The sequence below is a fragment of the Caretta caretta genome, chromosome 16 (genome assembly GCF_965140235.1).
Source record: "Caretta caretta isolate rCarCar2 chromosome 16, rCarCar1.hap1, whole genome shotgun sequence".
In the NCBI taxonomy this organism is placed as follows: domain Eukaryota; kingdom Metazoa; phylum Chordata; order Testudines; family Cheloniidae; genus Caretta; species Caretta caretta.
Window position 1 is genome coordinate 15205180 of NC_134221.1, and position 23828 is coordinate 15229007.

A 23828-nucleotide genomic window follows, 5' to 3' on the forward strand; every position below is an offset into this window, starting at 1 on the left:
ATCAGGCCTGACACACTCATTGCCACAACACACTTGTCATAATCTGTGTCTCAAAAGCCTCATGTGAGGTATCGTGTCCAAATTGGTAACACACTGGTCATTAGTATTATTGTGTGATGTATGTATGAGTGGTGTATAAAGAATTACAGATGTGTGATGGAAATGTTCTGAAAAGGAGTTTTGCAAGCAGTGCATAAGCCCAGCCTGTCCTAGACAACGGAATGTTGTTATGCCTCCAGTGTAAACTGAGCCAGGTAACACCTCAGAAGACAGTGAGTAGTATATCTACATATAAGGTAAACAAAGCCATCAAGCTACATGAGCTAGGGGAAAGGAAGCTTAATGATCATGCCAGGGGATGGAGCCTACACTCTCAGGAAGCCTTCCTGACTCTTGAAACAGAGACAATAGACTTTGTGAAATATAAGCAAAGGCATATGGCCATTTTGGCATCAATCACCCAGGGGACACAGAGGGAGCACAGCCCTTTGAGCTCAAGAGAGGTGGATCCTCTTGGCCTGAAAACCAAGAGTAGCTGGAACTGACTCTGGGTGAGACCCCTGCTTAGACAAAGATTGTAACTCACTGAAGTGATATTTTAGTCACTAGACTAACAAGTGATATTTTGTTTTACTTGTAACCACACCTGTGTCTTTTTTCCTTACCTGTTATCACTTATATCTCTGTTCTTTAACAGACTTATTCTTGTTTTATTAGACAACCATCTCAGTGTTGTGTGTTAAATCAGTGGTTTTCAACCTTTTTTCATTTGCGGACCCCTAAAACATTTTAAATGGAGGTGGGGACCGCTTAGGAAATCTTAAAACCCCCAGGGATCTCCAGACCACAGGTCGAAAACCACTGTGTTAAATTGAAGGGTGAAATCCTCAGGTAACTACCAGGCTGGAGTGGGCTCTGTCACTTTGGAGGCAGCGAACTTCATAACTTCTGTGAGTGTCCAGCGAGAGGGACTGGACACTGCAGGGAAGATAGTTCGTGAGAGCCTCAGGCCTGGAGGGGCTGTTGATGTCACCCTGCAAGGAGTAACCAGGCTGGTGGAAGCCAGGGTGAGGCCACTGTGTTGTGAGCAGGCTGCTGGTGTCAGGGCTCTGAGTCAAAGCTGCACAGCACAGAGGCCCCCCAGGTTACTGGGCAGGAAGTGACACAATCCCTTACTGGCCTGGGTGAACCTCCAGAGTGTCACAGTCACCCAGAAGGTCAATGGCAGAGGTGAGATTAGAACCCAGCTCTCTGGAGTCCCACGCCACCGGGATGAAAAGCAGCAACTGGCTGCGTAACTCTGCAAAGGGGGAGGTGACCGAGAGGAGAGGGGCAGGGTGTTTCAGGGAGTCAGAAGAGGAAGTGAAGAGCTGCAGTTGGAGAAATGTTATGGCCAGCTCGTCATGTAGCAAGCTGCCACAGGAAGATGTGGAGCCACCGTCCGCTAGGAGGAAGGCTGTAGGGATAGTGGAATTGGTCCCTTGGGACTGGCCCCCCCAATACAATTAGTTTTTGAATCATCCAGTTATGCTGCTTTATCTCTCCCTCCCTGGCCCCGCAATGCCGCCCTGCCCTGCCAGCAGCATGCTGCATTAGCCTTACAACAATGGGGGGGATGGCTGCCTCCTCTGCGCTGGTCTCTAGTGGGTGAGCGCGGTAGCAGGGGCCAGCCTCGCATTTCCCACCTGCAATGCATGATCCTTGGCAGGAGGATGGCCAACCCTGAGGTTGTAGGAGATTGGAGCCCTGTGTGCAGCCCAGGGAGGAGTTCTGACTTCACCACACCTTCTCCAGCCCAGAGTCTCCAGCTAATGTTATTTAGATTGGACCATCCTGAAAATAGCCATCACGCTCCCTCTCCAGTGCCGGTCTCTGGCTCCGTGCTGCGGTCAGCCAGCCTGCCGGCACGGCAGGTGCAGCTTACCTGTATCAGCTGCCCCTGCTCGTTCTGTAGGGCTTTGAGTTCCTGCCCCATCGCGTGGTGCCCCTTCTTCAAGCTGTCACAGTCGGCTCTCAGCTGAGTGGCGTGGGTCAGGAGCTTGGCCACCTCCTCCGCCACAGTGACCAGCAGGGCCCGCTCCTGTCCCTTGGATGACTTCATCTCAGTGTCGTGGTCCGTCACAGCACGCAGCACGGAGGACTGGAAGCTCTCCAGGCGGGTGAAGCTGCTGGCTTGGTCTGGACAGTTGGGGTCAATGAAGATGTTGATGCGGGAGCTGTCCACCTTCTCGATGGTGACCAGGGCATTGGCCTCCTCGGGGTTGGTGCTGATGATGGGCGGGGACTCTGTGACGGGGTTGTGATAGTGGTTCATGAAGAGGATGGCGCCAGTGACGGTAACGGCCAGGAGGACGGCCACAGACAGGAGGACTGTGCACAGGATGTAGCCACAGCTCATTCTCTGGGGGGACAGAGAGGATTCGTGGAACTCTCTGGCCCAGGTAGCAGATTTAGAAGGGTTTAAACTTCACGTACAGCAGATAATCACAAACGATCACAGACACCCCTCTCTTCCATTACCCCATCCCACTGTGTCCCCATTCAGATATCTTCCTCACCCTCTTGGGTCTAATGAGATCCCAGACCAAACCCTTCCCTGCAATCTCCTGGGGAGATGAATGGGATTGTTCACCCTTCCTTCTGGGCCAAATGCTCCTCTTTCCCCTACCAGAAGCAAATCCTGAACTACTGGACCTTGCACCGAGGAGCTAAGATGGCCGGAGAGCTCAGAAATTTGCCCATGTGCCTTCTGCCCCCTGGCAGCTTGTGCAGCCCACAGGTGAAGGACTGCTCCTCCCAACCAGCATCTCTCTCCTCTTGAGCTGTCTCTTCCCCTGTGTCAGTTCTCCCTGCGATACCTGTTGGATTCACCCGCAGGACTCTTGGTCCGTGCAAACTGCTCCTGGAGGGACGCAGGGAGGTTTTATCTATCACCAGGCACAAAGATCTGATCCCCATTAGCGCCAGCTCCCTTCTGCCCTGCCGTCAGCTGGCTGACATGTCGCGACTGCATTACCTCCCCATTTTCCCGCTGGCTGCCTCCCCCTTTCATTACACCTGCAGGACTGAGGCTATGATTGTCCTCTGACCCCAGTGGCAGCTGTCACAAGGAATTGAGGGCTGGGAAAGTGTTGCATATTCAAAGAGACAAAGATGACTTTCTCCAGGAACGAGACCAAAATTGCTGCATCTGCAAAGATTTCCCAGGCACTGTCCCCTCCTGCATGTCTATCTGGAGTGACACCTGCTTTCAACCCCCCTTTATTCATGGTCCTACAGCCATTTGCATTAAGGTGACTCAAGCTGCGGATTGGATGAATACATGGAAGACAAAGCGGAGGCCCTCCCTGTACCTCCAGCCAAAAATAACTCCTTCCCTATCAGAGACATGCAACAGAATTCAGGATGGATTTATCCACCCAAAGGAGAGCAAAGCAGCAGACATGAAATGCACCAGCACTTGGCTGCGTGGGAAGCCAGGCTGCAGGGACCACCTTAAAGAGGCAGCCACGCGCTCGTCACAGACTCCAGCTTTCTGTGTATTAAAAAGAAATATGTCAAAGACAATAAGGCAGGCTTTCAGTGAGAAGACAGGTTCCCACGTTTGCTCTGTGTTTCTAACACATTAATCCAGACCTGCACATCAGGCAGCGGTCTGTTGCTTCAAGGAGGACGGTTTCAGGTTAGCTCGGTAAATCAAGGCATAGCTTGGTTTATGTGAGATTTGGGTACATTAGGAGATGGATTTGGGGTCATTTTCCATTACTTAGCATTAGAGGAGCATTGGCTCAGACCCTTGAGGATCTGACCATTATGTCTAGGAGTTAGCTCTTTGGAAATGGGGTACCACAGAGAAATGGAGGTCCAAGATGGAAAATATGGAGTCCCAGATTACAAACTCTCAAATGGTGTTTGAATCTGGGGGTTTAGTTCAACCCATCCTGAAATCACTACCCAAGTCCTCCAAAGATCTCAACAAGATCCACCAACAGAAAGGGAGGAAGTGAAGGCCTGTTATTTCCAATGTAAAAACCAAAGAGGAAAAATTGGAGGCCATCTTTACGCATCATAAAAGACGGTGTCTGACTTTGCTATGCGGTTCACCTTTAGCTATCCAATTAAACACAAAGCAGCATGTTAGCTTCTTCCCCTTGGTAGAAGGTTGTTTAACCTCTCAGTGCCCCCGGCCACACGCAAGACAGGCATACTGGAATGGACTCAGTTATCCCCATTCAGTCTGGACTAACAATCGCCTCTTGCAGACGGGCAAGGCAGATGCCTTATGAACTAGTGCCTGTCACAAGGCCTGTTTTAAAGCAGCAGAGGGCTGCATGAGCTGTGCTGGTGTGAAACAGGAGACGCGCTGGCTAGCCTCCTTTCTAGCTCTCTCTCCTAGAAGGACTGGAGTGTCGCTTTGACTGACAGATCACATTCTGGGAAGGAAAGAGGCTGTGAGAAGAAAGCCTCTCTTGCCACTCTGGGACTGAGCGCTGCAGAAAGAAGAAGCTGTTTCATTGAAGGGGAAAAGAAACGAGGTTTTGATACAAGTGCCTTGTCTCATCCTTCCCGGGAACACAAAAGCAAAAGGACGAAACAAGTGTTCACTCAAGGCAAACCTCTGGTAGGTTTTGATCTGAAGGGCTAGTAGATAGCATGCATGTCGTCCATAGAGCTGCCTGAGAGGTGACCTGCCTGGGACATATTTAGAACATTGGGACTATAAAGGGGTCTTACTGGCATCTTGGGGAATGGAAGACGAGGAAGAGAACACAATTCCATACCTCCTTCTATCCCCCAGCAAATCCTAATTGCTTTCACATCATCCTCCCTAGCCCTAATTCACTCCATGCTCATACCAAACTATCAGCCAAGTTGGCAATGGGGGAGAGACTGGACCATATACCTGGGGGTTCCTACAGCTGCCACTCCCATGCACTGCACAAGCACAGAAACGAGTAAGAAAGTCAAATAAATTTCAAACTCCAACCATCGCCATTTGCCCAGTGGAGCAATTGAACAACTGGTGAAATGCAGCGACAGCAAGTGGAGAGGCTGGCTTCTGAGTTAATGACCAGGGCTCCAAGGCTGCAGCAGGGGGCTGGCCTAGCACCCAACCCTTTTCACTGCACAGCGGCTGGAGCTGCAGATGGGCTGTCTTATGGTCGGAGCTGGGTCACCAAAGCAGTCGTGTGTGAGATCCTCTGCATTCTCTCAAGCTCTGCCTTGTGAGCCACTGCTGGTGAATACACAATGATAGAGACACAAGAGCGGGACTGCCAGCTGGCAGAGGCAGCCAGGAGACCCCGGGTCTGATGTGTGAAAGCCAGCATGTGAAGGCAGAGGGGGTTTCCCTGCTTTCGGGGTATCTTCCTCCCCCCCTCCCCCCCGATCCTGCTATGTCTGACTCTTATCCTTGCGTCAAAGATGATTCTGAAGAGGAAACTATCTGAAAGGGCCAGATGGCGCCAAAGGGCCTAGATTAGCCAAAGAGCGTGGCTCCCAGGGACTGATCCCAGGACCCCTCCACAGGTCCTCTCTGCAACGGGCTGTACTCCAGCAATCCAGGAAAGGCGAGTGCCGTGCCTGTATGTACTGCCTGTTTCTGCCCCGGTCCCATTGCCCATGAGCCCTGCAACAGTTCTGCTCGTGCTGAGTGAGAGAGAATTAGGGGCTCACAGAGACGCAGGACATCAGTCCGATCCCAGCTTGCTGGAAGACATGCCCAGCAGCAGGATGGAAGATGCACTTGGGACCTTTGTCTCTGGAGCGCACAGAGTCCTCCAGCCCTGCGAAACAGCACCGCCCCCTGCACCCCTCCACCGGTGAGCCGTGGGAGCTGGCTGGCATGTGCCAGAAGAGGGTAGCAGCGCTACACGGAATGCATACTGTCTCACACACGCAAGCAGCTGTTCCATAGCTGCCTGTCAGGAGAAGGAAGAAGCCTGTCTCGAGGGGCACCCAGAGCAGAGGCACCCACTGGCTGTACTTGGTGGCTGCAGCTGGTCTTCTCTGACCTCACCAGCAGGTGTATCTGCCACCTCTGGGAGGGACAATGCAGAGCAGCTGGTAGAAGAGCTGGAATCAGGCAGAGGGTGAGGAAGATGCTCAGATCCTTATAAGTCAGATCGTCCAATGCGGGGGCCAGCTGGCTCTGGGGGGATCATCCTTCTTGACTGTTAATTTATCAGTCACCAGAGTGATGGGACACTACCCAACTAAGGTTTCAGAGTAACAGCCATGTTAGTCTGTATTCGCAAAAAGAAAAGGAGTACTTGTGGCACCTTAGAGACTAACCAATTTATTTGGTTTACCCAACTAAGGCGGTCCTCGCCACATGCACACACCAATCACAGCAGCACAAAAACCCTACCCCATATACAGCCACATGCACTGAGCTCTGCCCTGGGCAGCCCCTCCTCACCTCCCCTGCACTCACTGATTTCCCTTCTCATCACAGCCTCCCTTCTCTCATCAGCACTCCTGTGCCTTGTCCCAGGCAGGCCCCTACTCCTGGGTTGCCCTCCCTGCTCCTGTACACGCCGTAGCCTCATACTCCTGCTTCAGGTGCCCCCTTTGTGCCACGACAGAGCAGTGCTCAGGGTCAGAGCGATCGTCCAGTCTCCACCTACAGGGCCTGGCTATAACGAGCCCCTCTCCCCCCCAACCACCTCATTCTGGGCATCTGGATGTCCTCTCTTCCCATGTCCTAACCAGATCACCTAGACCACAAGCAAATCAGCACAGAGACCGTGGCTTTGTTCTCTTTGTGGCAGATTAATTCTGCAGCTTATACCCCCTGCATTCTGCGGTTGCAGGAATTAGTTCTGCCCCCAGCATAGGTAACTGGCACCCCTGAATAGCTAGGCTACGGGTTTGTCCTGCCCAGGCCCACCCCTGAACCCAGGGCTGCCACAGAGCTGACTTTTTGCACCATGGCAGCAGGGTCCCCTGCAACTATCAGTCCTTCTCCCACTCCTGCGTCTCTTTTAGGGGTCAGTCTAGCAGGTGATGATGAATAGGGCCCTTTGGGTGTATTCGGTGTTCACCCTTCTGGTGCTATAAGCCAATGGTATTGTGTTCAGCCAAACACAGTGGCCTAGGATCTGGGCAAGGTGTACCGCCTGTGCTCAGCCCAGAGTCGCATCCCAGGGCTCAGACGGTCTGGGCCAATAAGCGTAACCCCATCAGCCCCCCTCCAAAGAACTCCGCTGCCCCCTGCTCACTTCAAGGGCTAGTTCGGTTTTGGTTTTTGAGACCATCTGTGGATTTGCCCCCAGCTGACCTCAAAAATCTTTTCTACTCCGCTCCCCAGCTCTGGCTGGTTTCTTCCGCCCTTCTCCTCAGCAGCCCTTTCCTTCTGCAAACCACCTCTCTGTATGACCTGGTTGTCTACACAGGTTTCAAATGCATGTCCTGTTTGACGCTGGATCCACAACAGAGGTTTGCAGTGGTGCAGCTACATCTATTATCCCCCTTCTCTCCCCCGCTCCCATGCTGCTAACACCTCCCTCCCTCCCCCCCCCCCCCCCGCCATCTCCTCTCAGATTTCATCTTGAACTAGATCTTCATGTCAACACCCTTTGGGGACTGGCCTAGCAGTGATTAATTTAGCCACTGGATCTCTCTACACTGCTCTCCTCCATAATATAGTATAAGCCCGAGCCTGCCTGGTAGTGCTTATACACCGTAAAGCTCTTTCGGGAGTTGGGGAGATGCTGCAGATGGTAGGAGACCTGCTCTATAAAACAGTCTGCCTGGGTTTAAATGAATAAGATCCAGGCTGTGGCTTCCAAAGGAATCTATGGCAGCTAAAACCCAACTCCCCTAGAATCTCAGTGTGAGCTGGACACACGGCTCCTTTGAAAAGCCCAGCTTTAATTCATACTCCACTGATTGTTCTGATACACAATGAACGCCCAGTGTGTTGGGGTGACAGCCTGGGTGGGGAACTGGGCCAGCTCTCTGTTACCCAGATGGGCTGAGCATTCAACCTGACCTAGGGGAAATTTCATTTATTGCCATCAGGGGAAGCCCTAGCCCCGACCCTAATGCTCCTGCCTACCTTCCAAGGAGTGTGCTGGGATGTGGGGCACAATTGGAGGGGAGCTGTGGACAGAATTTCTCTCCCTCATGGCCCCAGGGCTGGCAGGCTGCTCCCTGTGGCTCTCACCCTCGCTAGGGGGTGAAAGGAAAGTTGGCGCAGTGAACTCCTGAGGGGGGATGAGGAGCCCTGAGGGCTCAGGTCCGGCACAGCTGCTGAAGTGGGGGTGGCATCTGGGGTAACGGGGGGCGTAAATGCTGCCTGGACATTTAAATGTAGAAGGTGAAGAAGAACAAAGCAGCTGTCTCTAGGGAACCCGTGCCCCCCCATCCTCAAACAGCCCACGGTCACATCCATTTCTACCACTCCAGCCTGATCACACATGGCTGGGTGGACAACGGCAGACAGGACCAAGGGAAAGCAATCGTGCCAGGGATGGTGGAGGACGCAGATCCCTTGGTACATTTGGGAAGATCAGGTCCCAAGGGCCAGAGCTTCCCACATGGTCCTGAGTTCCATGGTTCCTTATTGTGATTCCTCACCACGCAGTGTGCTGGGAGCTGGAAATGCTGTAGGGACATGTCTCCTCTTACCCCCCCCCACACCCATCTCAGCCTCCCCAGCTCTTCCTCTGTGCTTCTTTCACTTCCCTATGAAGCATTGGTTGGAGGTTTGTTTCTTGCTGTGTTCTAACCCTTTGCTGGTCCACGCAGCGCGTGATGCCAACTCCCCTCAGGGGTACAAGGACAGGCAGCTGCACACCTGCATGCACACCGTCTTGCACACATGTTCGTGCTCATCCACCCTTGGATATGTGGCAGAACATGCAGGGAGACTCACAGCCTGTGCATGGAGACGCACACATTCAGGCCGTATTCCTGACTTGCACATGGATTCTTCACATGTACACACACCGGGCCTTGGACATGCACATTGCTCCAGGGAGGTGCAAGCAGGCTCCGGCACCCGATCCCCTGTCTGTGCAGTGCAATAAGTGCTGTGTGAACCCCCTTCACCCCAGTCGCCTCTCCCCCTGGCCCTCCTCGCCCTCAGCTCTTCTAACCAGCCAGGCAGGCTCCACGGACTACTACCACGGACTACTAGCTGGGGACGGTGGTGGGAGAGTCTGTACATTAACAGGATCAGATCTGACCCCAGCACAGGCTCGACATGCAAAAATCCTCTCTAAAAAGTGAGCGAAGTGTTTGAAATGCGCAGCAGTTAGTTAAGGGGAGGAGGCTGGGGCAGCCCGGGCGCCGTTACCTGCTGCCCGTGTAACTCTCAATTGCTTTCCTAGAGCATGATGTGACATTCACTGTAAATAAATAGCCTAAATAATTCAGGGCGAATTTGCCACCAGCCAGGGACCCCGGTTCCTGCCCGTTCCTCAAGGGCTCCAAGGAGCGAACATGCAGCCTACCACCCAACACTCCGCCTGGCCAGCCCTGCCAGGGGCTGCTTTCTCCAGCAGGCAGCCCCCAGCCCCCGGCGCGCACACAAACCCCTTCGGGGCTGGGTAACCGCGGGGTGTTTCGCAGTGCAGGTAAAAAGGGGGCCCCCATAGGGAGTTATGAAGTTTTGGGGGCGCTGTCTATCCCCTGCGCCGGAGAGAGATGGGGGGGGACCCAGCCTCCCCATGGTTCTCGCTCCTGTCTCACCCGTCCTCTCCCGCTCCTTACCTGGGATTTCTCCTGCTGCCCGTCCTCGAGTGGAGACGCTCTGCCCATGTCTTTCCATCGATCGTTGACCATCTTCTGGGCCAGGGACGGGGGACGGGAGCGAGTCCGGTTCAAAGGGGGGGGAGAATCCGCGCCCCGGCCCGGGAACCGAGAGATCCCGGGAGGCGGCCGGGCCGCCCCGCGGAGCCCCTGAGCTCGCTCCGCGCGGCGTCGGGCAAAGTTTGCGGCGCGTTCGGGGCTGAATCCGCACCGCCGCAGCGCAGCGCCCCTCTCCCCGCCGGCCCAGCCAGCTGCTCCCCTCGGCCCCGGGCTGGCGGCGCCCCGCCCTCCTGCGGCTCCCCTGCCGGAGCCTGGGGGGCTGGCCCCGAACTTCGCCTCCCAACCACTGATCTGCCCGGCACAGCCCCGCCGCCCAGACTAGAGACCCGAGCAGCCTGGGGGAGGGGGCCTGGATCGACCCCCCGCCCCTCTCCTCCTCCCTGCCCTAAATCTGCTGGACGAGACCCGCTCTGCCCCTTCCCCAGACTCTGCGCCCTCCCTCCTCTCTCTGCCCTTCTTTCCTCTTTCCCCCGGCTTCTGTCCCCTCTGCCTGCCCCCCGCCGCTTCTATCTCTCTGTCCTGCCCCCCTCTCCTCCCGGCTTCTACCCCTCTTCCCTCCTCCCCTCTCTGCCTACCGCCCCCCCCCCCAGCTTCTATCCCTCTGCCCTGCTCCCCCCTCCTCTCGGCTTCTACCCCTCTTCCCTCCTCCCCTCTGTCTGCCCCCCCGCTTCTATCCCTCTGCCCTGCCCCCTCTCCTCTCGGCTTCTACCCCTCTTCCCTCCTCCCTTCTGTCTGCCCCCCCGCTTCTATCCCTCTGCCCTGCCCCCTCTCCTCTCGGCTTCTACCCCTCTTCCCTCCTCCCCTCTCTGTCTGCTCCCCCCCGCTTCTACCCCTCTGCCCTGCCCCCTCTCCCTCCGCCCCCGCTTCAATCCCTCTGCCCTGCCCCCTCTGCCCCCCCGGCTTCTATCCCTTTGCCCCCCCCCCCCCGGTTTCTGCCAGGCAGGCAGCACGAAGTAACCCGTTGCCCGCCTGGGCAGGAGCCGCGGCTGCAGCAGGGAGCGCGGAGCGGACCCGCTCCCAGCCCTTGGCCGGCCCAGCTCGGGTGCCGCCGGCTGGGCGACGCCTGGGGTCGGCGCGGCAGCCGTGGAGCTCAGGCGGATTAGCAGCCGGCCAGCCCCGCTGAGCAGGGAGCTGTGTCTCAAACCTCCCTCCCCGGGGCCCCTCCCGCCAGACCCCGCGCCCCCCCCCCGTCACCTGCCCCCAGCCCCGGCGGCACCTGGTGCCCCCCGGCCAGGGGGCAGCGCTGCCGGCGCCCGCCGCTCGCCTCCCGCGAGCCGCTGCCGGAGCCACGCGGTGTGCGGGGAAGCCGCTGCCATTGCAAGGAACAGCCCCAGCGGGGAGCCGGGGCGCCCCCTCACCCGCAGCCCCATGCCAGGCACAGCCTGCCCCGCAGCTCACCGGCCGCGCACCGCAGGGGGCCTGCAGCGGGCAGTCCCTTCCCGGGGTGGTCAGCCAGCCCCGCCCAGCCTGCTGCTGCGCCCGGCTCCCCGGAGGTGGCTGCATGGCCGGCCAGGCAGCGGGTGCCAGGATTCGGGTCGCGAGGGGCTGCCGCCCAGCCAGGAGGCGCCAGAGCTGCAGGCCAGGGGCAGAGCTGCCCAGAGGGGGCGAGGCACTGGGGCTAGGGGGCGGAGGAGTCAGTAGGGGGCACTGACCCCACCTAGTGTCCCTGCACAGTGCTGGGGCGGCGCGGGGGGGGGGGCACAGAGTGACTCTGCAGGTGCACCCCTCGCCATGTGCTGAAGCTTTCAGGCTTCCTGGGGTCACTGCCTCTGTGCAGTTCACCTGCCTTTTCCTTTGAGCTGTTCTGTTTGCATGGTGCAGAGCCCCCCTCCACCCCCGCCCCCGCCAAGGGGTGCTTTCCGGGGATTTCCATTCCCCCAGCTCCAGGCTGGCTCCCACTGGCTCCCTGGCTGGTGTCCATGCAGGGGCCTCGGTGTCAGGCCTGTTGAAAGGTGCGACTCCGGCGCCCTCTAATGGCTGCAGCGTAGGGCGTTGACAAGCCCTGCTGTCACCTCTGCTGGTGGGGATTCTGCTCTCCTTCCAGTGCCCAGGGCGTGGGACAGGCTGTGTCCCAGCCTCTCTGTGAACCACGCACAATAGCTGATGAGCCTGAGATGCTGTGCTGTGGCCAAGGGGTTGTGGTGTATGCAAGGCGCTGCCTAAGCAGGGGCCACAAGCAGAGATGGGTCCATGCTGTAAAATTTCTGCCTGGAGCAAGTCAGCTAAGGTTCAGAGGTGTTGGGAAGCGACTCCACCCTCGCCCATACGACCGCAGGGCAGCTTGAAGCTTGCACGCTGTGCAGGATGGAGAGGCCTAGGGTGAGCATCCAGGCAGCAGCACCTTCCACTTCTCACTGAGTCAGCAGGACAGAGCCAGGTCATCTACTGGGTCTGATTTTATTTGCCATTTCCCCTTTGCATGCTTCCCACAATGCATCACTGCACGGAATAACAATAGCGTTTTGCCCTTCGAGAGTCCTCCTCCCCCCGCATCTCAGTGGGCTTCATACATGTTATTTAAGCCTTGTGATCTCCTGCGAAGTAGATAAATATTATCCTTACAGATGAGGAAGCGGCGGGGCAAAGAGTTGCCAGAGTCACAGAACAAGTTGGTGGCCAGGGCGAGACACAAACCCTGGTGTTCTGGAACCCAGGCCTGTGTTTTAAGGGCTAAACCACATTTCCAAGGTTCTGAAAGTGAGTGGGAAATCTGATAGGGAAATCCAGCGCTCCATGCACTGCAGAGTATAAACCCAGGGGCACTGATTCGGATCTCACTCCAGTTCCACACCAGGGTAATGCCAGTGGCCTCAGTGATGCTATGCCTTATTTACTCTAGCATACGTGAGCTCAGAAGAAGACCCATGATTTTCAACAAGAATGTCAGAGCGGGGATTCAGGGAGGGTAAAGGGAAGTGTGGGGTGTTGAAAAGTTACAAATCACTTCGGTTTTATTCACCAAGTGTTTAACTTGAATGTAAGCACAGAAAGCAGATTCCAGGTGGGTTTACAGCGAGAGGAAAGCAAGCTGACCAGTTGCTCTCCTCTCTCCTCAGCATTCTCAGTCTGCTTTTCTACACACTCCATGCTAATCAGTTACGCACATGTGCAAACTAGAACATTAGTTGCAATAATGTCATATTTTGCCTGGTCCTAGACTCTTCTAGCCAATAGAAAAAAGGCTGGCACATGGAGGTCTAATTAACTCACAATAAACACATCAATGACAAAGCATCTAGCCATGGGCTTATATGGCCCTCATTAGTACAGAATATCAGAATATCAGTTATCAGTTATGTTATTAATGCTTTTGTTACTGAAGCAACACACTGTGTAGAATAGCATTTCTAACAAATACGTGCTGAGACCACCAGCTACAGTACAAGGTGTATGACGAAGAGAGTTGGTCTCTCTCCCTCCACTCTGAGAAGCCTTGTCTAGGAGACTGTTCCCCAGCATGGCTCCACTCTATGCATGAGGGGGCACTAGGAACCTAGGCAAGGCTGCCCAGAGAGCCTCCCTGGATCATCATAAGAACATAAGACGGGCCATACTGGGTCAGACCAAAGGTCCATCTCGCCCAGTGTCCTGTCTTCCAACAGTGGCCAATGCCATGTGCCCCAATGGGAATGGACAGGTAATTATCAGTCGGCAAGGCTGTACCATCCAAGCGCCCACACCTTAGCATGAGATGTGTTTGGACTATTTGCAGTCCTGGGGCAGGTGGAGGGGAGGAGGAACCACTAAGCCCAGGCCACCATTGATTTCTGGGGACAAAAAACAAAAAAACCAGGAGTGGGAGTGACGTTAAAGATAAAAAATCAGGGATTGAGGGGGACACCGAGCAGAGCCCCCCGACTGCACCCACTGCTCCTCCAAGGTGTCGAGGGAGCCAGTGGATGCTGCCCAGAGGAATTCTGCTCCGGGGACATGGCTGAACAAGGGAATGGAAATGGATCCACAGTCACAGAGCACCATCCCATCCAGCTTCCTCCTCCTGGAGATGAGAGCTGAGGGGGGTGGGGGGGGTTCCCAACTGGGAAACCTCTGCCCTAGATACAAAAAGGATTCCCTCCCGCCCCCAGGGTCGAACAGACAGAAACCATCGCTAGCTCAGCTTGTCGCAAGGCGGTTAATACACTAGCAAGTCCACCATACTCCAGTAGAGGGCAGTAGTGCACGCACACACATGCGCACACGCACACACGCTGGTAGTACAGCTGTGCTTTCAGCTGCTTGGGGAGCTAGAATGGCTCTGCCTTAGCATCTGTTCTTGATGGACTATTTTTTGGCTGTGCTCAGCCTCGATGGGGCCAGAATGCTTCAAGATCTGGTGTTCCCATTATACGCTAGGATCATAATTATCCAATCCACTTGGGCACCACAGAGGTTTTTAAGATCAAGTTTGGCAAACACCTGTCAGGGATGGTCTAATACTTGGTCCTGCCTCAGGGCAGGAGGCTGGGCCACCTCTTGAGGACCCTTCCAGTCCTATATTCCTGTGGTCACTGAGCTCAGCAAATAGGAGTCAGGCAGGGCAGGGAGAAAATGACAATTAATTCCAGAAGGTCACAGAACAAAAGGCAGGGCCGATTAACTAAACCCCCGCAATTTCAGGCCTGTCCCTGCAAACTTTCCCCTGGGCAGCTTCCTGCAGTGAAACTTCTGCCGTTCCAGAAGTTGTGATGAGCGCTGGTTAATTTCACCCTGAATCAAACTGGACAGTCCCAGTCTTAGTTGAAAAAGCTCCAGGGCCTTGGTTTGTCCCCCCGCCCCCCCACACATACACACCTATAATTTGCAACACATGGGCTTTTCGTGAGCGCCATGTCAGATCTAATTGCCCAGGATGGGGACGTTTCCCCCTACACTTGGCTTTCCCCACAAAGGGCTCTTGCTCTTATTGAATTCAATGAGAGTTTGGCCATTTACTACAGTGAGTTCCAAGATGGCTTCTGTGTCTTGATAAATTCCATCCTCTCTTGCTGTCAGTTTAATTTAAGGCCCGATCCTGCAAGGTGCTGAGTGTCCTCAATTCTAACTGACATCAAATAGAGGTGTAGGGCACTCAATGCCTTGCAAGATTCGGACCTCAAATGACAGCGGTCAGTGATCGCTCCTTCCTTTAGAATGGTTTCAGAGTAACAGCCGTGTTAGTCTGTATTCGCAAAAAGAAAAGGAGGACTTGTGGCACCTTAGAGACTAACCAATTTATTTGAGCATAAGCTTTCGGGAGCTACAGCTCACTTCATCGGATGCATACTGTGGAACGTGTAGAAGATCTTTTTATATACACACAAAGCATGAAAAAATACCTCCTCCCACCCCACTCTCCTGCTGGTAATAGCTTATCTAAAGTGATCACTCTCCTTACAATGTGTAAGATTCCCTTAGAATGTCTCTTCTAGCAGTCCAGCCACTGGGTGGCACTGCAGATATAGCCGTGTGGCTATTTGTCTGGCTGGCAGTAATGTGGGCATAATCCCCAGAGAAACAGTGGCCGGTTTTCGGCCAGGTGACAAAGCAGAGGGAGGGAAAGTCACTGATAAATCTTCTTGTTCCCCTCCATCTTCGTCCACCCCCTGTAGCCCAGCACTGGTGAATGGCAAACTGTACCATGGTCAGTGGTCTAGGTACCACCTGGGCTCTTCTCCTGTTTCCATGCTAGGGAAATGCTGGGCTTTGCCTCCCTCTAGTGGCTAGGTCACACAAGAGGTTTGAGTCTGCTACCAGCATGGGGGTATGGGACCAGAATCTTAAAAGCCTCACTGACAGCTGAGGTCAGGATTTCAGTCGTGCTCAGCACCCACCAGCTCTCACGCTGACACTTCCAGCCGGAGCCCAGCAATGGGCTGAAAAGCTGGTGACTTGTTTCAATGCCTAAATGGCAGCTGAGTGCTCTTGAAAATTGTGGCCTTGAGTCCTTCAGCGCTAGTGGTAAAAGTTCCTGCTTTTTAACGTTCCACATTCCAGTCCTGCTGGTAGCCCAGCTTATGTTTACACTTCACATGCTATGTGCGGTGGCCCTAAATTCAGAGTTGAGGCCATCCGAATCATTTCACCAGTGGCCCATCTCTCAACCCCTGAGGCCGGCAGCTCTGACCTTGCAGCTTATCAGCCCCTGGAAGCAGCCAGCCTGTGCACGTAAAGGCTGTTTCAACTTAACTCTGACAATAAAATTTATCATTAAAAATAAATTTATCTTGGCTTCACATGGCCTGGAAATCTACCGAGGAATGATTCAATGGGCTTGTCATGCCTCAGCGTTAGGCACGCTGAGCTGAACAACTGGATATTCTCCAAGTCCAGCAACTCATTTGCTGCAGCTGGAGCCAGGAATGTACAGTGGCTCTGACATTTAATTTAGAATCCAACATACCTTGACATAAACCCATAATACAATAGCAGGGGTGGGGGGGGGCATTGGCGGGGGGCAGGGCCAATTGACAGAATGGATTTTTTTCAGTTGTTCTTTGTCAGCAGTTACCATGTGTGACAGGCTGAAGGCTTCAATGTAAGGGGGTGGGCAAGGGACAATGTGTGTGTGTGTGTGGGGGGTGCACGTGCACACTTAGCTTTGCCGGTGGGTGTGCGGGGCTGCTTGGGGTGTACATTTGTGCCCTGTGCAGCTTGAGAGCCATGTCTGTGCTCTGTGGGCTAGCTTGCACTGTGTGGTTTGTTTGGTGATTCTGCAGTTGTGATTGTGGAGGGGTGGCTGTAGCTGGGGGAAGTGGGGGGGGGCAGGTGTGCGGTTGTGTGTGTTTGCAGAAAAGACTCCCTGAGTCAAGCTGTTTTGTCTGCAAATGGCATTTATCAGTATAAATGCAGGGTGTCTGTGCCTTGAGTTTGTGGTTTGCGTTGAGAATATTTTGCTATATATAATATACGTTTTATACGTATGGACCAAATATGGGTGTATACACACACACACTCTCTCTCTCTCTTTTGGCCTATATTTGTATTTTTCTGAGCTGTGTGTTTTTTGTTGTGCTGTGTGGCTTGTTTTATGGTAGTGTGTGTGTTTATGAAAGTGTCCTTATGTCAAGCCGATTTGTTCGTAAGCAACATTCACTGGTGCAAGGGTCTTGTGTATCCTGTGTGGCATGTGCCTGGTGCTGTGCATATGCCATTGTGATGATTGTGTGCATGGCCTGGCTCCTCCCATTGTGTCTTTTTGCACAGGGGTCATGGGTGATTTGGCTCTAGCTCTGTAGGAGTGCGTGCAGACATTGCTGTGTACGGCAATGAGGAGAGGGCGGTTATGGGGCCCAAAAGCTCATCCCAAACTCAGACCGGATCTTTCCTTGGGCTTCAAAGAGGTCTAGATGCTCTTACCCCTCCCCCCAACTTCCTTTGTAAGTTGCCCTTGGTGTGTTGCTGAAATACCCCAAGGCAGGCTAAGTCCAGCACACCAGAAATCTCATGTACACACACTCTTTAAACGATAGCTTGCAAATCCAGCCCAGTGCTCCGGACACCCCAGCTTCTTGTCTCATCCTTAGATTGCAAGGTCTTCCGGGCAGGGACCATCTTGTCATTACTTGCTTGTGCAGCACCTGGAGTCTCAGCCGCCTCCTCCCACAGACCAATCCGCCAGCCCACGTGCAAGGAAAGGCTCCTCACAGCCCACACCACAGCGCTAAGCCTCAGGAGGGTTGGGCTGCTAGCAATCTTCTTCCATCCATTTAAACAACCAGCCCCTTTTACACAGCGCTGGTTGAAATGCCTGTTAGTCTTGGCTGCTGCCTGGGTATCGCACTGGGGGCGGATCACCCCCCCCCCCCCGTCTTCGCAGCAGCCTCTGAAACTTGCTGCACTAAGCCAGCTTTTAAACAGATTCACGGGGAGGCAGAAGGGTGAGGTTAATTGCCGGAAACCCCATTGTCATTGGCTGCATTGCTTGACCCTGCTAATAAACACACAGCTAAGGTGGGGCGCTTCTGTAGGAGACCTATCTGCTGGGACCAGGCTGTGTTATGTTCTTTCAACATAACTGTTTCAATTCCCATTCCCCAGAGTAGCTAGCGAGAAAGCTCGCCAACGTGCTACAGACATGAGACGGGCTCGCCCAGCTTGGCGACAATGCCTAATGGATAATTTATCAACGCGTGCCCAGAGTTTTATTCCAACTGTAGAGGCAGGGCAAAGCTGTGTTAAAGGAACCCACCGGTGGAGGAGGGAGTTGGAATCCTTCCCCCAGGCTCCCCACCCAGCTGTCTGCCCCTCCCGACTTCTCTTTCCTTGTCAAATGTCATGTAGATCTGCCAATGATCCCAGCCTTGCCAGCCTGCTTCTCAGCTTCCCCAGTGCCCTCTGTGCCTCCCGCCATGCTGGGCCCAGCCTCCCTGAGCCCCTCCTTGTATCTCCTGCCCTGGCCACTTTCAGTGCCACGCTAGCATGCTGCACGCATTGGATCAGGGTGGCATATAGGAATGGTCTAGCTCCTCAGCCATTTGTCCCTTGATTGGGAGCTCCTCCGGGCCACCCCGAATGTCTGGAAAGTGCTTGGCACAGAGCGGGCCCGACCGTAAGCACATTGGACATAATAACAATCAAAGGCTAGTGCTCTGTGACCAGAGCCCCACAGACATGCACTTCCCACAGCAAAGTCCTGGCTTGGTGACCCAACATTGGCAGAATCTGGCTCCCCAACTGTTAGCAACAGGGGTGCCCTGGGGTAATGCAGAGAGCCCAGCAATCAGGGCCCCTGCCACTCTGGGGACAGCTGTGGGTACATGGCCCCTAGCCATACCCTGTCCTGGCTGCTGACTCTGTTCTTGTCTATTCAGATTCATTAGCAACTCGCAGGGAGGCTGGTGTTGATCTAATGACTGACTCATCCTGGCTGGCTGAGAAGGGAGCTTGTGGCACGTCAGGTCATGTTAGACCTCCCAGCCCCAGCCTGCGCAGAGCCATGGGAGTGCGGGTGGGAAACGCGGGCAGCTTGTGCCTGGCTCTCTGTTAGCTTTGACAAAGGGCACAGGCCTTTGTGAGGAGAGGCAGGGTGGAAGGTGGCCCTGGGGGGAAGGTGGCCCTGGGTGGAAGGAGGAAGGGTCCTCAGAGTGGCCAGAGCCTGAGCTCCTTCTTTAGTCCCAGAGACTTGACCAAGAGTTTGGCCAGAGAAAGGTGCCGTAGTCTGGTTTTCAGAGGTGTTGAGCGACCATAAACCCCCGCTGAAGTCAGCAGGAGCAGCAGGCGCTGAGTTCAGGAGTTAGCCCCAGAAGTGGGACGGGTTTGACTTGCTCAGACTCTGTCCAGATGTGTGTGTGGAAATGTGCATTGAACAGCTGTCCTGTGGGGCCAGATGCTTGCAGCTGGGAGCTCCAGCCCAGCCAGCTGTGTTGGAATCCTTCTTGCTGCATGAGTAGCTGCCAGAGAGCAGCACGTAACATCCCGGCTGCCATGAAACTGGAAGTAGGTGACTTGGGGGACGGGGGACTTCACCCAGCCAGCGCTCCTGGCCATTGGGTTATTTCTTTGGGGCAGCTCTTCACGTGTAGGCCGGATCCCGAGCAACAACGGGCACACAGGACCTTCCCCACTGTCTCCTTGTATTTGATGGGCCAGGCTGAGGTCTCTGGAGCAGGGGGTCCCCTAGTGAATGATTCCAAGGGGGCTAGTTGGGGGACTTGGGGGAAAGGGAAGACAATAAACAAATGATCTGGACAAAGACTGAAGCGGGGGAAGCTTGCCAGTCCATCCTCCTATGGGGTCAGATTGAGCGTGGGATTCCCCCACCTGCCAATCACTGGTCCAAGGGGGGCAAACAGTCAACAGGGGCTATTGTGGCCCAGCAGAGGGTGCCAAGATCTCATAGGGGGTTGCACCCCTTCCCTCCTGCTGCAAAGGGGGAGTTAGACTGGGATTCCAAAGACTCCAGGACTGGCCCTGTTCCATCGCTGTCTCTCAGGGCAGAGTCCAGCTCCTGCTTGGACGTATGCCCAGGGGTGGTGGGGAGTGGCTCAGAAGCGATCAGCGAATGTGTCCCGCCAGTTCGCTGTCATAATAGGCACCTACCGCTCTCACCCGTTTCTCATCTCTGCATTCTTACTGCAGCTCTCTGTATAGAGTCTCATCTCCTCTTAGAAAGCACCCGGAAGCAAAGAAGGCAGTCGGCCCTGTCAGTATTATTAGACCCTGGGAAAGTATTGCCAAAGAGAGAGAATTCAGCCTTAGCTGTTTGCCTCTCAGCTGTGCAGAAGCCAGCCCTGAGTCACAGATTACACTACACCACTAAGGGAGCGTTGTGGCAAGAGGTTCGGTAGCAGGGCCCTGGCAGGCTGTATGTTGGGGGGATGGTTCCATTGGCAGGGATTGCTTGCACCCCAGCGGCCCGAGGCCTAGCCCAGCATTGGCCAGGCACCCAGGGATTCCTCTCGCCTCCCCATTAGCATCTCCTCCACTCTCTGGGGAGAGAATGGAGGCTGCTTGATTAATTACTACTGAGCTCCTAGTGTGAGCTCAATGCTCAGCACCACAAAGCCAGGGCCTCTCTTTATTGTCTCTGCGTTCTGTAATTGTCTGCCAGGGATTTGAGCCTGGAGCCTTTGCGGTAAAAGCCCAGCAGAAGGGTTTGATTTTTATTTTTTTTATCTCCTGCTCAATCTGGTCAGCTCTTCCCCGCTCGTCTCCTCTCTCGAGGAAAATCCCAGTAAAGCCACAGGAAAGGTTAGGCAAACAGCCAGCGAAGCCCAGTGAGCAGGGAGGCTTCAATGGTGCCCAGGCAGGAAGGGGGAATCTGACTCAGGCGCAGCGTGAGAGACACATCCCAACCCCACTACCAAGTCAGGCGCCCCCCACTCGCATGATGGCTCCTTCTCCCCCAACCTGCCCTGCTCCTCCACCATGCCGGCTGTGGGAGGGCAGATTCCGCACCCCAGGGGTGTGTACTTGTGGGGGGGCTTAGGGATGGAGTGGGGGGACAGGAGGGTGGGGTATGTGGAGAGGCATCCTAGTTCCCCACTGGGGGCTCAGGTTTATTATGAGCCCAGAGCGAGCATGAACCAGCTTGTGGCACTGGAGTGCCGGTAACACCCAGTGCTGGCACTGCTGGGGAGCAGACCCCCTGGCGTCAGGCGCTCCTTTAAGCGGTGGTCTGGCATAGAGCACGTCATGACACCACGTCTCTTGAACCTGGCACCGCCCCCAGCCCTGCTCCCACCCAGCAGCTGGTTGCTAACCCCTGAGCAGGAGAGGCCGTGAGACCTGAATTTACATCAGGGCTGGTTTCCTGGGCCTGATTGGAGAAACACTGTGAACTCTGATTGGCCAGGGCTTCCTATTTAAACCCAAAGAGGGGGCACACAGTTGGCTGTGTAAGTGGGCCCTACCTGGCTGCTACATTGGACCCAAGTTTCCTGCATTGTTGCCTGACTCCCAGCAGCAACTCCTGCTCCAACCACTAGACCCAGCTGTCTACATCTTGGGTCCGACAATTAGGAGTCTACGTATCTTTGAAGATCTGAACCAAAGTGCCTAGTTACCTGCCCAGGAGTCTGCTCTAACACAGGCCAAGGGGAATAACCAGCAAATCAGTACATTAAATCAAGACCTTTCTTTTTAGTTATTGATCTGAGGTCATGATTCAAATCAGTGACTTGGATCGTCTTGATTAAAATGGACCCCTTGCGGCTGGGAGTCAGGTGAGTTTGTTTCTCTACCTGCTGGCAGGGCTTTGAACAGGTGGGGGAGCCCTGCCCAGGGGAGTCAAGGAGGCAGGAGGAGGTGTGGCTGTTTCAGTCTTTATTGCAGTAAAGTTCTGTTCAGCTTCCTAAGCGCTTACATCCGGCCTGTGTGTCCCACCTGTTCAATACACTCACAGGCACAGATCAGGTATCACCCCTTGACGTGGGCCGGGGAGGGGGGGGGCGGGGGTTATCATGGATTTGGCTCTGATTCCGATGACTTTAGTGCAGTGAAAATCAGTGAGGAGCCTGGTGGCACCTTAAAAACTAACGGATTTATCTGGGCATAAGCTTTCGTGGGTGAAAAACCCACTTCTTCAGATGCAACTTTAGCGCAGTAAGCTCAGGGCCATATTTGGCCCAGTCATTTTTCAGCTGAGCGATTCCCGGCCCCTTCCCTGCGCTCCACGAGAGTTTCTTGCTGGCAGGCGTTTTCGCACTGCAGCGAGTGGCTGATCAAGATGCTAAGTGAGGGTGGGTTGGAGGAAAGAGGGGGGGGGACAAGAGAGTTGTCTGCACTAACCCCCTGAATAGCAGAGCGCACGGTTCTTGGGACACCGCCATTAGCGCTGGCAAGTAGTTGCTACACACACACCTCATCAGCCATCATAATCGTATTCATAATGAAAGGGCAGCTCCTTCGAAGATCTGAGCCCCTTCCGTTCCTCAGCAGCCAGGAGTGCAGGATGCAAAGGAGATGCGCGCCTCATTCCAAACAGACACCGGGGAAAGTACCAAAAAAAACCCCTTTTATCGGCGGCAGAGAAATTACATAGATCCAGGGATTGTTTGTTTTTTGTTTGAACCCTGCATCTCTTTCTCTTCCCTGGCTGTGAGGGCCTCTCGCGCTGTCCTGGCTGCAGAGAGAGAAAAGAAACGTACCTGGCTCGCAGGAAGGCAAGGCGCCTCACTCCGTGGCGAGGGGAGGAGAAGGCCGAAAGGAAAGCGGCTCGAATAGAATCTCAAATCTGTGCCTTTACCGTGGCCTGTCAACGCAGAGCGACCGGAGCAAGCTGTCGTCCCGCTCCCGGGGAAGAGAAGGGACGGGAACAGGCTGCTCTGGCCCCCTTCGCGGTGAAATCATCCCCGTGTGCGCCTGGCCTGCTGGAGGGGGCTGCCGCCACGTACTGTGTGAAGGCTGGGCCGGTGTCACAGCCTCGTAACTGCGGCGGGTGAGGGAGGAGAGAGGACATCGGGGTGTGTGCCTGTTGTGGGGCCCTCTCCGCCAGGCGCAGTGGGAGTTGTTCTGCAGAGGAGATCCCCCCCAGCCTCCGCAGTGCCCCCCTGGCTCAGTTGGGAGAGCAGCCACTCTTAGGGCTTCACTGCAAAATGAACTCAGGCTCTTCCTCGCATGGTGGCCTGAGCCTGACTCCTGGCCGCACGCAAAACCCTCAAGCCTGAGCGTGGTGATGCTTGACGCCCCCAGGCAGCTGGCCCCTCGGAGGCATGGGGCGGGGGGAGGGATGGGCTAAAGCCGGACAGTGGCCAACACTTGAGCTGCTAAGAGGACCACTTGGCAGTGTGCTCTCAGGCGAAGCCTCTGAGGTGCCACCAGTCCGCCAATGCCTTCCCACAGTTCCTCCTGGCCAGTATTTCCTTGCCATCTCCCTGCTTCTGCATGGCAAGTCTAGAGTGTAGCAGGCAAGAGCCTTTCCCACCCTCTTTGTGTGCCCTAAAGAAGCCATGAAGGGCACGAGCCCAGGTTTTGAAAAAGAACCATTCCTTGCAGTGACCAGGATTGGCCACACTTGTTGGAGCTTCCTCCTGGCCCCTGGGCCTAACTTCATGCCAAGGCACTTCCAGAAGCAAGGCCTGCAATCAGCGTCAGATCTCCCCAGTGCAGATTGCTTCGGCTTTAAATCCTAGTGAGGCTTTTCCTACCGACGGCTTCACGCAGCTCCCCCGTAGCGGGAGGGCAGATTCTTCTGAAGGCAGAGAACTCAGTCAGTCATTGTGTGTATTATCTAGGTCAGGGTCTTTGCTCTGCACAGGAGGAATCAATAGCCAAGGCCACAAAACAAATAGATTTCTGAGGCTGGATCCAAAGCCCAGGGAGGTCAGGGGGCTCTGGATCCAGCCCCTACAGCACAGGTGACAGCAGACAACGTAATAATGAACACACGTGCCAGAGTTGATGTGTTCTCATTCTATCCCTCTGTGGCAATCAGCTCCCAGCTTCCCCGAACCCTTCGTCCCTCAGTCCCCTCATCGCACTGGCTTGGGAGTGACAGTAGGAGATTCTCTGGAGAGGGAAAACAAAGGCACTTACCCAGTTATCAAATGGAAATCAAACATCTGGTATGGGCGAGGCTGCAGAATACAGCG

At 54.9% G+C, this 23828-nt stretch overlaps 2 protein-coding genes across 2 annotated transcripts in view; one reads left to right on the top strand and one right to left on the bottom strand.

The window, feature by feature from the left end:
* The window catches only part of FIBCD1 (fibrinogen C domain containing 1), a 44179-nt gene extending 33936 nt beyond the window's left edge, over positions 1 to 10243 (bottom strand). The window contains exons 1-2 of the mRNA XM_048823196.2: positions 9721 to 10243; positions 1925 to 2401 (exon numbers count right to left, since the gene is read on the bottom strand). Coding sequence (XP_048679153.1) covers positions 1925 to 2401; positions 9721 to 9792 — 549 coding nt within the window. The 5' untranslated portion in view covers positions 9793 to 10243. The remainder of the gene's footprint in view (positions 1 to 1924; positions 2402 to 9720) is intronic.
* AIF1L (allograft inflammatory factor 1 like) overlaps positions 1 to 23828 on the top strand; it is a 158765-nt gene that overhangs the window by 25731 nt on the left and 109206 nt on the right. The window lies entirely within an intron of this gene.